Genomic DNA, 14937 nt, shown 5'->3' with positions numbered 1-14937 from the left:
AGTGAGGCATTGTCTTCTGAGTGTCTGATGCAGGAACAATTTTCTAGGAAGCTAGAACCTGTGACTGATGCTTGTATCTTTCCTCTTCTATCTTCGGGCTTATGGTCCCATCATGTTGGTGTGTGTTCCACGGGGCATCCTGTGTCTTTATCTTCCCGATGTGTGTCTTTATATTTGCAATTCCTAGCCTGGATTTTCCAGCCTCTGATCCTTCCATGTGGAAAGCTGATTTGTTTACACACATCCCCAAACCCTGATGAGACTGCCAAAATGGAAGCTGCCGTACCACATCACCTCGTCTTCCATTCCCTGGAATGGAATTTCAATCCTGTAAAAATACCAGGCTGTGTGTGATGCTCATGCCTAATTCTCAATTCTATTCTCCATGTAAATTTTTTTGTAATATTTTTTCGTTCTCTTTCTGCTCATCAATTTTTAACATTTTATAAACAGCTGTTAATTTTCAAGTCATGATAGAAGATGTAGGTTGAATTAATTTACCCTGCAGAGCAGTTTTCTTATAGACCAGATAGTCTCCTTATTTCTGGTCACATTATTTGTGCCTAAATCTAGAACTGTAGGTTATTGGACAGTAATTTATGGGCCAGAGTTTATTTTATTCTGAACAAAAGTAGATTGACAGCATGCTTCTCAAAAACAAGTGTCTTGTCTATCTTTCTGCCCTTGGTGTCTAGCAGATAGAGTATTTTCATTCAATATTTGCTAGCTGAATGACATAGGTCCTCAAATTGAGATCTCTATAATAGTATGTGGCTTTGGAAATCAGAGTAGAACTTATTTTAATGAACTGGATTTATGTGAATTAAAAAATTATTCTTTAAGATGTGGTACATATACACAATGGAATATTACTCAGCAATCAAAAAAGATAAACACATGCAATTTGCAGCAACATGGATGGAGCTGGAAGGGGTCATGCTCAGTGAAATAAGCCAGAAAAAGAAAAATACCAGATGGTCTCACTCATAGCAGGAATCTAGAAAACCTAAATAAGGGACCAGGAAAAAGAATAACTATAAGAAAGAAAAAATCAAAATCAAACAACTATAAACCAGAATCACACTATGTGGGGATGGGGAAAGGAGGGATTGGGGTCAAAATAAGGGGGGTGCAATTGTATGGGGAATATAAAAATAAATTAAAAATAAAATAAAACAAATTATTATTGTTCATAAACTGAAATTATAAAACATAACTGAACATTACAAAGTAAAAGTAGTTTTGAATTAATTTGTGTTAAAAATATCATGTGATTATTGTCCATCACATTTTAGCTTTAAGGCTATAACCTGGCTTAGCAGCAAGAATTTTGGTTTTAAAATAACTTCTAAAAGTATATAATTTTTGTTTACTTGTTGGTGAAAATTTTTAGCTAAAATTTTTAGATCTTAGCAGGTTGAGAAGACAGTGATATAAAAATGAGACATAGGTATGTATTTTGTTAACCACTGATAGAAGTAGCAGATTTCAATCCTGACCTTGCATTAGACTCACTTGGAAATATTCTTCTGGGGTTGACTTTTGATATCGCTGTTTGGGCCACGTGGGGAAGAGAGGAGGGAGGAGATGGAGGTAACTTTGGACTGCAATAGCCCACCCTTTCCCAAGCACATTCCTCAGGGGTATTTTGTTGACTTTTATAGTAATCACTTCTTGGCTTTTCTTTGTAGTTTTTCTAACTATGTATCCCTAAATAATATGATTGAGTTTTCACTTTTTAAAAATTTCATATTAAAAAAAAAACCCAAAGCTTCCTACTAGTTGAAACATTCTGTATAGTCTTTTTTTTTTTTCCCAAAGATTTATTTATTTATACATACAAGAACTAGGGTACAGGCCAGAGGTGTGGAGGGTGAGAGGATTCACCAGAGACAGAGTGGGGAACAGAACAGGTAGACTGACTGAAATACACTGCTGAGGGGAGCAGCAGGTGAGTCAGGAGCTGTGCCATGTGTGTAGCTCCCTGGCCAGGGATCGAACTTGTGCTACAGTGGCTGCAGCGAGCTTCATAGGTTATGTCTTAACCCCTTGCACCACCAGGGAGGCCCTATTCTGTATATTCTTTTGTGATTTTGACCCTCTACATTGTACTTCTTAGTATCTCATATGTGAGTCTGGAATTCATTTGTGTTGTTAGAATATATAGATAACAATAGAATGTATTCTTTTGTTGATAGATCTTAAGATTATTTCTTTGATCATTTTGCATCTTGCAGGTGGTCACAGGTGCATGGAGAGCATAGCTTTCACTAGGGTTTATATGTAGGAATGTAGGAATGAACATTAATTTCTCTTAATTTATTAGATTGTGCCACTGTGTTTTCCAAGTTGGTTGTACCAACTTACATTTCCTCTAGCAGTGACTATGAATTCCTGAGGACTAGGTTATTTTTCAGTCTTCCAACACAAATTTTCTGCTAATTTGAAGGCACAGCCAGACCTTGTATAGCTCTGATAATGGTGTTGAATTTTGATTAAATGGTAAATAAAAATTACATTTTAGTAATAACCCAAACTCTCAGGCCTCAGATGCTCTGGAAGGCCTCTTGATATGTGCTGCCTTTCATATATCCTTTGTCACCAAAAAGAGCAGGAATCTGTTTTGTTTTTTTTTTTAAATATTTATTTATTTATTTATACAAGCACTGGGTACAGTCAGAAGCTCGGGAGGGTGAGAGAATTCACCAGAGTCAGAGGGGAGAGCAGAGCAGGCAGACTGACGAAGTACACTGCTGAGGGGAGCAGTGGGTGCAGCAGGAGAGGTCTGGGCACCATGTGGGACCCTCGCAGATGGCTGGGAATTGAACCAGCACTGCAGAGGCTGCGGGCAGGGCAGCTTCGCAGCCCAGCGCTCAACTGCTGTGCCACCTGGGAGGCCCTGGAAGCTGGGGTTCTTGATGTGACTGCCTTGCTAACAGGCAGAGAAGCCAAGGTGGAGGGTGAGAGGCACTGACTTTGAGACTCTTTCCCAGTCTGGGGCTAATTAGCCTCCCATTGTTCTGTGCTGGGAATGTTGATTGAACCACACACCTTATTCATGACCTTTTTGTGTCTGGGTGATCTTGCTCCTAGGACTTTACAGGTCATATCTTTTAATGTTTGCTATTAGAACAATTACTAATAATTCTGTTTTTAGTTCAAATGATTCCTAGTACCAGCAAGAGACATATTTGTCTGGTTAAAAAAAAAAAAAAGAAAAAAGAAAAAGGTTTCATTTTAATTAAACACCCCACCTCTGCCAAATTTTATCACTCCTTCCACAGTTTGTTTTCCTGACTGCAGTTGAGAATCTGAAACTCTATAACGAGCAGAATTATTTATATATGTCACAATGTTTTCTGTTTCAAACTGTTTGCCTTATTCTCTTCTCTGAAATTTTGTACTGCACAAGAAAGCTCTCTCAAAACATTTTAGGTAGCTTTTTCTTTTCTTCAAACTTCAGAAAATCCTTTCTTTTCCTCCTTCCAGTCTCCCCAGTAAGCTCTTAGATTCTGGACGAGTGAGAGCAGGAGAGAGTGCCAACAATGAGGGGTCAGTCCCCCGGTGTTTGCTGTCCTCTCCCACTGGATAGGTTGTGAGGGTGGAGCCAGGAAGGAGGGACAGAGCTGGGACTAGCAGAAAGCACTGGGGTTGCTCTCCTGTGGGGCCAGTTGGGTGCAGTGCTCTGCACGCAGGAAGAGGGGTGGTGAGGGAGGTGTTGCCCAGGCACTGCTGGGTGTACTCTAGAAAAGGCTGACACAAGCGAGCTTAAGTTTTCTTGGACTTATGAAGTCCCTTCTTCAGGAGAAGTACAGGGTGGAAGCAGACTCCTTCAGGCTTGCACCCTGAGGGCCTGCCTTGCTGGAGGGCAGTGGTGTCTATTTCTAGGGGATGAGCTGCTCCTGGTGCTGTTTTTCCCCGGTTGACTTTACTGCACATGAGTGTGGTAAAGGTGATGTGAATGTGCTCCATGCGGGGTGGAAAGAACATTGTACCAGCAGTGAGCAGACCTGCCTCCAGCACTTGCAGCAACTGACCTTGGGCAAACCACACATATACTCATGAATTAAATGAGATGTTTGGATTAGATGCTTTTGCTCGTTCCTCTGACATTACATCTAAATACATGATCTCTGATTAAAAATGTATGAGGCAAATTTTTTAAATGGAGGAACTCACATCCATTTTTCTTTCTTTCCAGTTTCTCTACACAGAGAGTCTCTTCTACACCTGGCTGTGAGATGGGGCCTTGCTAAGCTTTCCCAGTTCCTCTTGTGTCTCCCTGGGGGAGTGGAAGCCTTGGCTTTACCCAATGAAGAGGGCGCCACGCCATTGGATTTAGCTGTACATGGTGGGCACTCCAAGCTGGTGGAAGACATCACCAAGTGAGTTTGGTATTTTCTCTCTTAATCTGTTTCTATAAAGTCTTCCAAGCATTTATGGAAAAATTGAAATAACCTTATCACAAGTTAATATTGATTTATGTTTTATCATTAGTTCTCATGTGAAAGTACAGATAGAGATATAACATATAGACAGATATATTTGGTATTAACATTTTGAGGTACCACAGGGGGTTATAGTAAGTAAGAAAAAGTTAGGAAACACGTCCCACTTCACCTTTCAAGTTTCAGCTTAAATATCTTTTCTTCAGAGATGCTTTTGCTGTTATATAGTCTTTTATGATTATGGTCTAATATAATTATATTTTGGTCTTTTGTGATTAAAATTATGATTAACTTATTAATCATAATTTATATCTGTACATATATAGTAATGATTTGTTTCATGCCCCATCCTACATTGTTTGTGAGCTGAAAGTATTCCTTATACCCACTATAGTATTTCTAGTACAGTGTTCAGTATATGACATTCATTGAAAGAATATAAATTTTTGTTAAAGCAATAGAAATAGACAAACCCTAGATACCATGTAGGCAATTGGGTGGTTTAGTGAAATAATATAAAGGAAATAATTTGTGAACTGTAAAGTTTCTTAATGATATCAGCACTTTCAGTGAATAATGAATATATTGTTTATTATATATTTCAGTGCACTGGAAAGTGCATTCAAAATTATGAAGTACTACCTAAATAATAAATTTTGTGCAAGTGTTATTACCTGGTGTAACTTCATGGACTGTTTATTTTTTTTCAATTGGCTCATGGCATTCAATTTCTGATCATATGGTGTATATGTGGCTACTGGAGTAAAGTCAGCTTCCTGTTTACTTTTTTCTCATTTACTCAAGTGACCATCAGCCAAAGGAAAAGTCCACTCAAAGGGACTTGACCTTTTCCTCACTCTAACACCACACAACTTTCTTGGCTAATAAGGACCAGGCGGGACTGTTTTCCTTAGTCATTGTGGATGGCTCAGTGTTACCTCGAGATCCTGAAGGGTGATTTCTTTGTCTTTGATAGTTTTGTGGCTCCCACTGTGTCTAAAACTGGAAGATACTTAACTTTCAAAGATTGAAGCTTACTGCACCCATTCATAGATGACATTAGATATAGACTCTGTGCCAAATTCTGATTATATGAGGGAGCTTCCATTTTTTAAATGAATAACAATGATAATATTGTTTAGGCTCAGTGACTTTTCATTGGCACTGGGAGTTGTTTTCTGGAGGATTCTGGAGCCCTTGCCAGTAATTAGTGTCAAGAGTTTGGGGAGGTGCTGCAAATCTTAGCATACAAGTGCTGTTTATGGATATCTTTTTGTCACTCCATATGATGGAGATAATATTTATTCAATTTGAAGTATAATATATATAGTTATATATAATATATTCATTAACAAAATGAGGCCATGGAAGAAGAGGAGTGAGGCTGAGAGTTAGTTCTGTGAAGGGAGGAATCTGGGAGCAGTCTGTGGGGATGTGACACATGCCGTGGGGGGCTGTTTTCTGGCAGCACTAACATTTCCCTCCTGAGGCTTCTTTACTGTTGCTATTGTGTGATTTTATAAGTCATCCACAGTGTTGTGATGCTAACTATGATGTCTACATATTGCTAGTAAATGTGCATTTGTTCTTAGCCAAAACAGCACAGAAAATAAGCTTTTTCTCAAGAATTTGGTTTGGGGATGTTGTTCCTTGGTTTATAAGTGTATTCAAGAATTGATTTTATACATGTTTTAATCTGCAAGAGAAAATGATTTACAACAGTGGATCACTGTGTTTTGAATATCTCACTTGTTTATAACATCCAACCCTCACCACACTCCCCAGGGATCATATCTATTTTCCACTGTAATCACCTAACAAACCGTTGGTAGCCAGCTAATTTATTCTACTGCATGTGGCCATGTTCAGGCAAGAGGTATCTTTTCAGACTAAAGGGAGAACGAAATATTAAGCCACCAGACTCTGTTTAGAAATGAGTACTATTTTATTAGTTCTCTAAATCCTTAAGGTATGTAATATATGTGAATGGCTTTTCCAGTGGACATCTCTAGGTGGAAAAAGAAAGATGACTTCATTAGGCTTTGTTTACATGATCTTAAGTGTATTTATCAGTAGATGGCTTTCGAGGGTCATTTTGCCGGTTGGATTTGCAATATCGGGCATCGAGGGGACTGGGCTCTTAGGGTTGGTGTCTCTGATGCTGTGAGTGGGTTTTTATTTGTGACATTTTAGTTTTCAGGGCAGGCGTTCCCCCAGCTTCTCCCGAGTGAAACTCAGTGAAGACGCCTTCCTGCAGTATAGTCACTCATCGGAGACACTGACCCTGACGCTGAACCACACGGCTGTGCATTTGTTGGAGGCAGATATTAAACTCTTCAGGAAATACTTTTGGGATAGAGCCTTTCTCATCAAGGTTTGTGCTCATTCTGGCTATATAAAAGCTTCACGATCCTTGGTGGTTCCGGCAGCAACTCATTGTTTTGGGAATAGTTTTTGGAGGTAGCACTTTGTTTTTTTTCTAGTGGAACTTTGGGGGACATGGAATAGAAAAGTGTCACATTAGTAGCATGAAGATTATTATAAAATATTTGGCAGTATAAAATAGTATTGTGTATGGTATTGTTTCCTGTACTTCTCATAAATCAGTTCTACCATGGTTGGGTTTTAATATTCTAATATTGGAGATGTTCTGTCAATTTATTGACTGTATTGTAATTTTCATAAAGCAGTTGCATTTAGGGCTATTATACATGTAGGATCTACTTCTGGGCTTCTTACACCTTAGATGTTAAGCATTTGCCTTAGGGTTCAGTCTTCTTGAATGTGGGCTAGGCATTTGAAGCCAGTTCCTTTTCAGAGAGGATTTTTCCTCCTCCACCATGACCCAAACACTAGCTTGGAGTGGTAACATGGAATCCCATATTGGGCTTTAAATGTTTCTTCATTATTATTTTTTTTTTTTGTAGAATTGCAAGACTATAAAGAAAAATTTTTAATTTTTTGAATGAAAATTTTAAACTTTTAACGATTAAGCAAAATGTTATTTTGTGTAAAAGGGCTTGAGTCAGTGGAGTTGACAGTGCTCAGGGGCATAATGGATTCACTCACCGGATCCTGTGATATCTGCTTTTCTCCAGTACACCTGTTGGAAAGGCACAGGTTCATGATTGTGAGACTTTCCAGTGCTGCCACTGACAGCTGATAATGTTGTTTATCCCAGTTTTGACTTTTGTAAAATGTTTATTTCATGTAATTAAGATAAAGATAACAAAACTTTATATATCAAATAAAGATAATTGTTGACTGACTTTTCATGGGCTTTAGGAAATGTCATGCTTCCTTTTCTGGCACACAGTGTGTCCTCATTTTCCTTAAGGAAGTTTGTTATTTAATGATACTAAACCTTCAGCTATCTTTGTGGTTTCCCTACTAGGCCCTCAGGGTGGATACTTGGCAGAGGCTTGACCTTGCTGAAAACCTTAAGTGTAGTGCACCCCACTCCTGCAGCGCCCTCAGAGCACAGCACAGCAACAAGTGTTCTGAGAAATGACTCAGACACCAGCCCTGAAGCTGGTGACAAAACTCTCCAAGAGGATAGGGCATGCTGTGTGTAGCACACGTTATTGAACATTTATGTCATTGTAAAATCCTCCAACTTGTTAGGTTGGATTCGTGAATTCTCTAACACATTTGAAATAGTACTGATGAAGTTGGGGAAGAATGAATCCGTCTAGAAGCTTTAGTGATTTTTTTGTAGTGGACTTGACAATAACAGACAAAGTGGAGATTGCTTCCCAGTTTCTCAGAGGTTTTCATTTTATGAAAAATACTTGATAAAATTATCTGTTAGATTGAAATGGGTTAAAATGGAAAATACTGTATTCTAGGTTTCAGCAACACTCCTGTTTCTTCCTCCCCCAAATTGAGTGACTGGGTAGTAAGCAGGGAGATTAGGAAGGGAATAAGGGCTGAGATTCTTTAGGAAATTCAAAGCCATTATTTGGTGACTGCCCAGCAAGATGTTTCTGTAGTATTCCTGAAGTTAAGTTTTTTGGTAGCTCATTTAGTTAGATGTTATTTTATTTATTTATTTATTTATTTATTTATTTATTTATTTATTTATTTTTAAATAATAGATTTTATTTTTATATTCCCCATACAATTGCAACCCTCCCATTTTGACCCCAATCCCTCCCCCCCACCCCCTACCCCCCAAAAAGTGTCTCTGGCTCATAGTTTTTTGTTGATTTTGATTTTCACTTTCTTATAGTTATTCATTTTCCTGGTCCCTTATTTAAGTTCTCGGATCTAGATGTTATTTTAAATGTGAGCAGGTAGCAATCATTATTATAGGTTGTCCAACTGAAAGCTTATAATTTGGAATAACAAATAAGAGATTATGTATAAGGTAGTCATGCTTGATGAAATCTTACCTGTTAAAAGTTTACCTGCACAGAATGGTTATAGACAATGAATTTAATGTGAGAGACTGATTTATTCTCATTGAAGCACAGCCCACTCTCAGTCTTGTCAAGGAGGCACCTAGTGTCATTGCTTAGTTATCTGCAGCCTTCTAGAACAATGATGAGACCTTGCTAAGAAACCTGACTTTGCTTCACCATATACTAGAGATGTTAAAGTGACTCATTCAGATGCCATACTTGTTTGGTTGCAAAGGATTAATATTATTACCACTGCAGCTGTTACTGGTGGACTGATAATTTGTAATACATACTAAATATTTAGAAAGGACAGGTTTGTGCTCAATATCCAATCTGTAAAGACAGATATTAGGAAGTAATCTTAGCTTTATCTTTTAATCATGTTTTAGTTAGCCTCTCATAACAAAGCCTTTTCTGTTAATGAGCATACTGATAATTTAGTTGTAGAATTTGGCTAATAAAGCAGCTAGGAAATTTAAGTGTTCTAAAGTTACAGCCAAATTAGGGGAATTAAAATTAAGCTTTAATACACTTCACTTACCAAAAAAAAGTATTTCCTTATTTCAAGTCTTTTTTTTTGTCATCAGAAACCAGCATTGCCTGATCCCCTTTTCACATAGGTTTGGCAGTTATCCTCACTGAAGTGCTAGGATATATGGGTGTGTGTGTTTGTGTGTGTGTGTGTAGGCTGGTGGTTGTCTCTGACCTTGAAACCTGCATTGTGAATCCTCTTCCGCCCCTTGTACTGCCCTCTGCTCGGGTCTGTCCACCGATTCCATGGGGGTCCTGGAGGAGAGAATACTGCCCTGGGGTAGCCTGAGGGGACATGCATAGTCAGGGAGGGTAGGTGACTGGGCACTTCTTATTACCCTTTGTTGTTTGGTGCATTGTGTATATTTTCATGTACTTTTTGCTATGGCCTGAGGATGTTTGGAAATCACCAAGAAAAGGCACTTGATACCCTGAGCCTAATAACCTGCCCAGGGGGTCTGGGGGGGGTCTATGTCAGTTTTCAGCCCATATTGAGGCACTAATTGGTTTTGGAACATGGGCTGGTACAATCTTAGGCTATTTTACCTTTGGCAAGTCAACGCATAATTCTATGTTTCTGTACGTTTTTACTGTTTGTGGGGAATCCATTGAAGAAAAATACAGAAGGCTCCAGAGGGCACCTTCTCTCTAGGCTGGCCAAGTCAGGGACAGTCTACCAGCCAATGCCAGCTCAAAGTCTAAGGCACATTTCTGACCTGCTTCCTCTGGGTCTCCCTGTGCTGGTGGTCCTGCTCCCATCAGTTGGGTCCCAAGAGCCCTGTGTCTTAGGGTGAGGCTTTGTTGGTCCAGGTAGGCAGGTGCATACAACAGTGGGCCTTCTTTCCAATTCAAGATTTTCTGTTCTATCCTCTTTGTGGTTGCTGGCAACCTACTGTTGGTTGTAACCTGGGGAAGTGGTAGAGGATTTATAATAGAGGATTCAGTTTTGGCCCATGCCTCTGGACTCCTCTGCTAGGCCCAGTGTTGTCCTGGGGCACTGCCTATGTGTTCTTTCAGCAGATACTTACCACATCTCCTTTCCCTACCTCCCAAGACCCTGTCTCTGACCTGTCCCAGATCCCTGATTATGATTTTCATCTCTTTGTTGTATGTCTGAAGCCTCCAGTGGTTTTCAGTGATTTGATTTTTTTTTTCCCTTTTCCTTCCTTAGGCTCTTGAAGAGCAAGAAGCCAGGCCCAGGGAAAGGCCAGAGATGCCCTCCAATGCTGCAGAAACCGAAGAAGGTATGTACATATGTTCATTCCTTACTTGGAGAACTCAGAAGTGATGAGTTAATCCATCAGTGGGTGGTTGAAATGTGTGGTGAAGCAGAGCAGAAACCAAGAGCTGAGAGCAAGATCAGGGTTTGGGGATACTCCGGGTCCTCTGCTAGGGTCTCATTGAACCACATTGTTTCCACTTGTTATTCAACTAGTATTACTGGGTGCTCTTTGCCAGGCCTTCCTGGACCAGACTTTGAGCCAGATGCTTCCCCATTCCTGATCTCAGGACACTCTCTTGGCTCAGAGATTATCCTCATTCTCAAGTTCACTTGTTCATTCCATACAGTCCTTCATAAGTTACTTGGTTTTTAGCTTGATCTACTTGTGGAACTCTTACTCTGTTGGACTGCCACCTCCTCAGTGGCACAGGTGTTCTGGTAGTCTGGGGAGTACCAGACTCATGGTGTGTAGAGGTGTGTAGAGGTGAAGGGTGGGGGTGCTCGATGTTCTTCAGGCTGCAGAGTTTTGCCAGCCCAGGTTGTCAGCACAGCTGTTCACAGTCCTGATGAGGTTTTAGAAACTGAATGTCTAAATCTTCTGGAGGTGGGGGTCTACCACAAGAGGTACACTTTTTATAACATTGTCACTCTACTGTGGCCTATGGTGTAAGTCTGCTGCCAGGTTGATTCTGCAGTCGTACAGAACCTCAGCTCATTTTAAGAGCGTAGAACTTCCTTCTCCTCTCCAAGCTGGCAGTTTATCTGGCCATGCAATCTCTGCTTTAGTTTAGGTTCCGCTCCCCTTTTCCATACACAAATAAGCCTGATCTGTTGTTAGAGAGTCCTAATAGTGAATGAGTGTTTTTCTTCTAGGGAGCATTCTTACCTACCTTCTTGAATATTCTTGTATTTTTCTTCTAAAATGGATTCTGATTTTGTTCTTTCCCCCAAAGTCAGGGCTTAGAAGAATCTGACCACATTGCTATGTCTTTTAGGGTAAGTAGGGTAAAGGTTTTATGTATTGAAATACATATTATCTTCTTATCAATTACCTTCCTTTGGCTTTATATTTTAGAGTATTATTTTCATTTAAAAGTTATATGTGAGGGTAGGGTTACAAAAATTGGGGACAGTAGAGTTATATTATCTATTTATTTAATTTCAGGAGAGTAGATGGGGCATTACAAGAGATCTGTTAATATAAAAGAACAACTGTTTGACAGGGCTGAAAACCACAATGCTGGATGCTGGGGTTACAGACAAAACATAGGAAAAGACCCTTGTTCAGAAGCCACCAATGTTGACATCTGGTTAATATCCTTGATTCTACCTTTAATTGGTGATACAGAATAGCTGCATTGTAGGTATTTGTCAGGTCATAAAATCTTGAACTCTTTACCCCATGTTTGTTAATGGTCTTGGAGAGGGTGATTTGTGGCACTGTTGGGAGGCTGTGTGCCCACCCACATTGCCGACTCTCCTGGGTTAATTCTGACAGCTGAATTTCTTCCCCAAACCTCACCTGCCTGGGGCTCCTCTGGAGGTGCAGCCCCATGTGGGTGAGGTGCTGGCAGTGCTGAGGGAGCTGCAGCCTGCCCTGACTGCCTGAGGAGGGTAACTTCACATTTTCTTCTTAAAAACCTGTATGTGGAACCCCTTTCTGGTTGTGTGTCAGGATTTCTGGCTTCCCCTGAGCATTTGGCTGGATTTTACTGTTAAAGGTGTAACCGGTCAGCTTTCTTGCTTTGGGTTGGCTGATAAAATACTTGGAGCTAAGATAATGACCTTCCTATTGCAGATGTCTCTGGTACTGCTGTCTGCACTTTATATTCCCCCTTTATTTAAATCTTTACCCTTTTTCTTTTTTTAATAAGCCAACGTCTGATTTTTACTTTATCATCCTGTATATTTTCCCTTCCTTGTAATCTACCATCAAACTACTTTAGAACAGAGTAAAGTAGAACTAATTTAGAATTTCAAGTTCTTGCTTTGAAGATACTGACAAATTGGGAGTGGGTCAGAACAATAAGCCCTCCCAGCATGCTCTGTGAATGCTACAAGAGTCACGTGCCAAGAGCACTCTGGGAATTTCACAGAGTGTGGTGCTGTAGAAGTCAGGGCAGATGCCTGTGAAAGACATGACCCTGGAGCTGTGATGTAATGAAGTAAAGGCATTCAAGGCACAGCAGAAATAGATCTAACACAGAGACCTGAGGTAGATGATGTACTCGTACGTTTAACTGCAGGTCATTTTATTTTTTATTTTTTATTTTTTACATTTTAAAAGGACAGGTTTATTAGGAAAAGGAGAAAAAGAGAGGTACCTTCATGGTAAAAGGTGGGCAGGAGAGCTGCTGAAGGTCATTTTATAGTCCTAGAATATAGGGGTGTGTGTGAGAGAGGGAAGGAGGACAGATGGGAAGGAGAGAGAGAGGGAGAGAGAGATTAAGAGGGAGAGGGATGGGAGAGAGAGAGAGAGAGAGAGAGAGAGAGAGTGCGCGCACACCAGCACTTTTATACAAAGGTAAGGAACTGAAACTCCCCCTGACAGCTCTGGGAGCTCTTTTAAGCAAGTTAGATGATTATTCTAGGAAGGTCCCTCTGTGAGAGTCTGGAAAATGAATTGGAGGGTTCAGGGGACTCTTAATAGTAATGCAAAAGAGGGTACACACTCTATAGCAGTGTGAGGACGTGGGAGAGAAGGACAGTTGGGTGCTGTTCTGAAGGTCTTGGTGGGTGTCAGAGGTGAGTGTATAGATGACTCCTCCATTCCCTGGCATGTCCCTGGGTCGGATAAGCCTTATAGGAAGCAGAACTGTGACAAAAACCATAGTCAGTTTTAGACAGGTTGAGTTTAACAGGTTGACAGAGCAGCCAAATTAATATGCCTGCCTGACAGTTGGACCGAAGTCACTCAACTGATAGGCAAAGAATTTGAATAGAAACTCAAGTACTCCAACTCTGAATCATTAATGTGTGGACAATGCACTTGTTTGTGTACCTTTAGAGCACATACTGGAAATAGCAGAGGACAGTATTCAACTGAAGTGAAAATATGGACTAATATGGACAAAGTTTTGCCTATTCATGAGCTTAATGTAGACCCAACTGGAAGATATAATATTTTGAACATAAGAGCTTGCTTTTTTCAAACCCAAAAGCAAAGTTTCCCTTTCAGATCTATGAGAAGATTCTTAAAAATCATGGTTTTCTGTTCTGCCTGGGTCAGTGTGTAGAGAGGAGTTCTAAACTTGTGTCCATAGTTGTTGTTTATTAAAAGACAATGATAGGGCCTCCCTGGTGGTGCAAGGGATGAAGCACAGCACTGTGAAGCTATAAGCAGCCTCTGTAGCATGAGTTAGATCCCCAGACGGCCAGGGAGCAACCCACATGGTGCAGCAGACCTCTCCTGTCTCTCCCACTGCTCCCCTAAGCAGTGTATTTCAGTCAGTCTGCCTGTTCTGTTCCCCATTCTGTCTCTGGTGGATCCTCTCACCCCCTACCACCCGCACGTTTGGCCTGTACCCCAGTTCTTATATGCATAAGTAAATAAATCTTAAAAAAAAAAGACAACTTTAGTCTGGAAATTTACTGTACTGTCTCTGTTAGTGTGATAAATGATTTTATTATTGCCTGCGAACTAATCATATTTCTCTAATTTCATGATTGTAATTGTACTCCCAGAACAATGGGAAGTTATTCCAAATGAATTAAATGGCCAAAAGGTCATCTCATTTTTAATAAGCAGTTATTTGTATTGATTAATCTACCAACTGATTCTCTTTTATTTCTTGCCACCTTTGTCCTGATTTGATCTCTTACCCTAAGATTTCCTAAAGAGTGTTGTGCAAAACACCATTTGTGGAAAATGTTCTGAAAAACAAGGATTATTTGACCAAATAAGGAGAAAATGATGTATAGAATCCCCAACACAAACACATTGGAGATTCAGAAAATAGCTAATATTTTATAGATTCTAGTAAGTCTTTCCATCAAGAAACCCATGTAACCTTGTTTAACCTAACAATTCTCCAAATAAATTACAAAAGGATCCCCTTTGCACATTTCTCAGCATTTCCTGTAAGTGATCTATAGGAGATACTTTGGAAAATGTAGCTCTTCCTCACTTCTGTTGATATTCCATTTCTGGAATATCAATATATTCCTTTTTTAGTATTCCCTGGGTTTTTTTCCATCTATTAGTACAGTAATGCTCACACAGTGGCGGGGAAGGGAAGAGAAGGAGAGGTGTTTTTAAAATGACTCATGGTCCCCTCAAATATTCAGATAACCCACCCTTCCCCACGCAGCCCACTTTACTTCTTGATGTTGT

General features: G+C 39.9%; 1 protein-coding gene across 3 annotated transcripts in view; it reads left to right on the top strand.

Annotated features, from left to right (window-relative positions):
• ARHGEF28 (Rho guanine nucleotide exchange factor 28) overlaps positions 1-14937 on the top strand; it is a gene marked incomplete at both ends in the record, with an annotated part of 239958 nt that overhangs the window by 59197 nt on the left and 165824 nt on the right. For all 3 annotated transcript variants that reach the window (XM_084234065.1, XM_084234064.1, XM_084234063.1), the window contains 3 exons: positions 4202-4385; positions 6642-6822; positions 10554-10626. In XM_084234065.1, coding sequence (XP_084090191.1) covers positions 4202-4385; positions 6642-6822; positions 10554-10626 — 438 coding nt within the window. The remainder of the gene's footprint in view (positions 1-4201; positions 4386-6641; positions 6823-10553; positions 10627-14937) is intronic.

This window comes from Talpa europaea, assembly GCF_964194135.1.
Source record: "Talpa europaea genome assembly, chromosome: 5".
Classification (NCBI taxonomy): Eukaryota; Metazoa; Chordata; class Mammalia; order Eulipotyphla; family Talpidae; genus Talpa; species Talpa europaea.
This window is presented reverse-complemented; position numbering and strand designations above follow the sequence as displayed.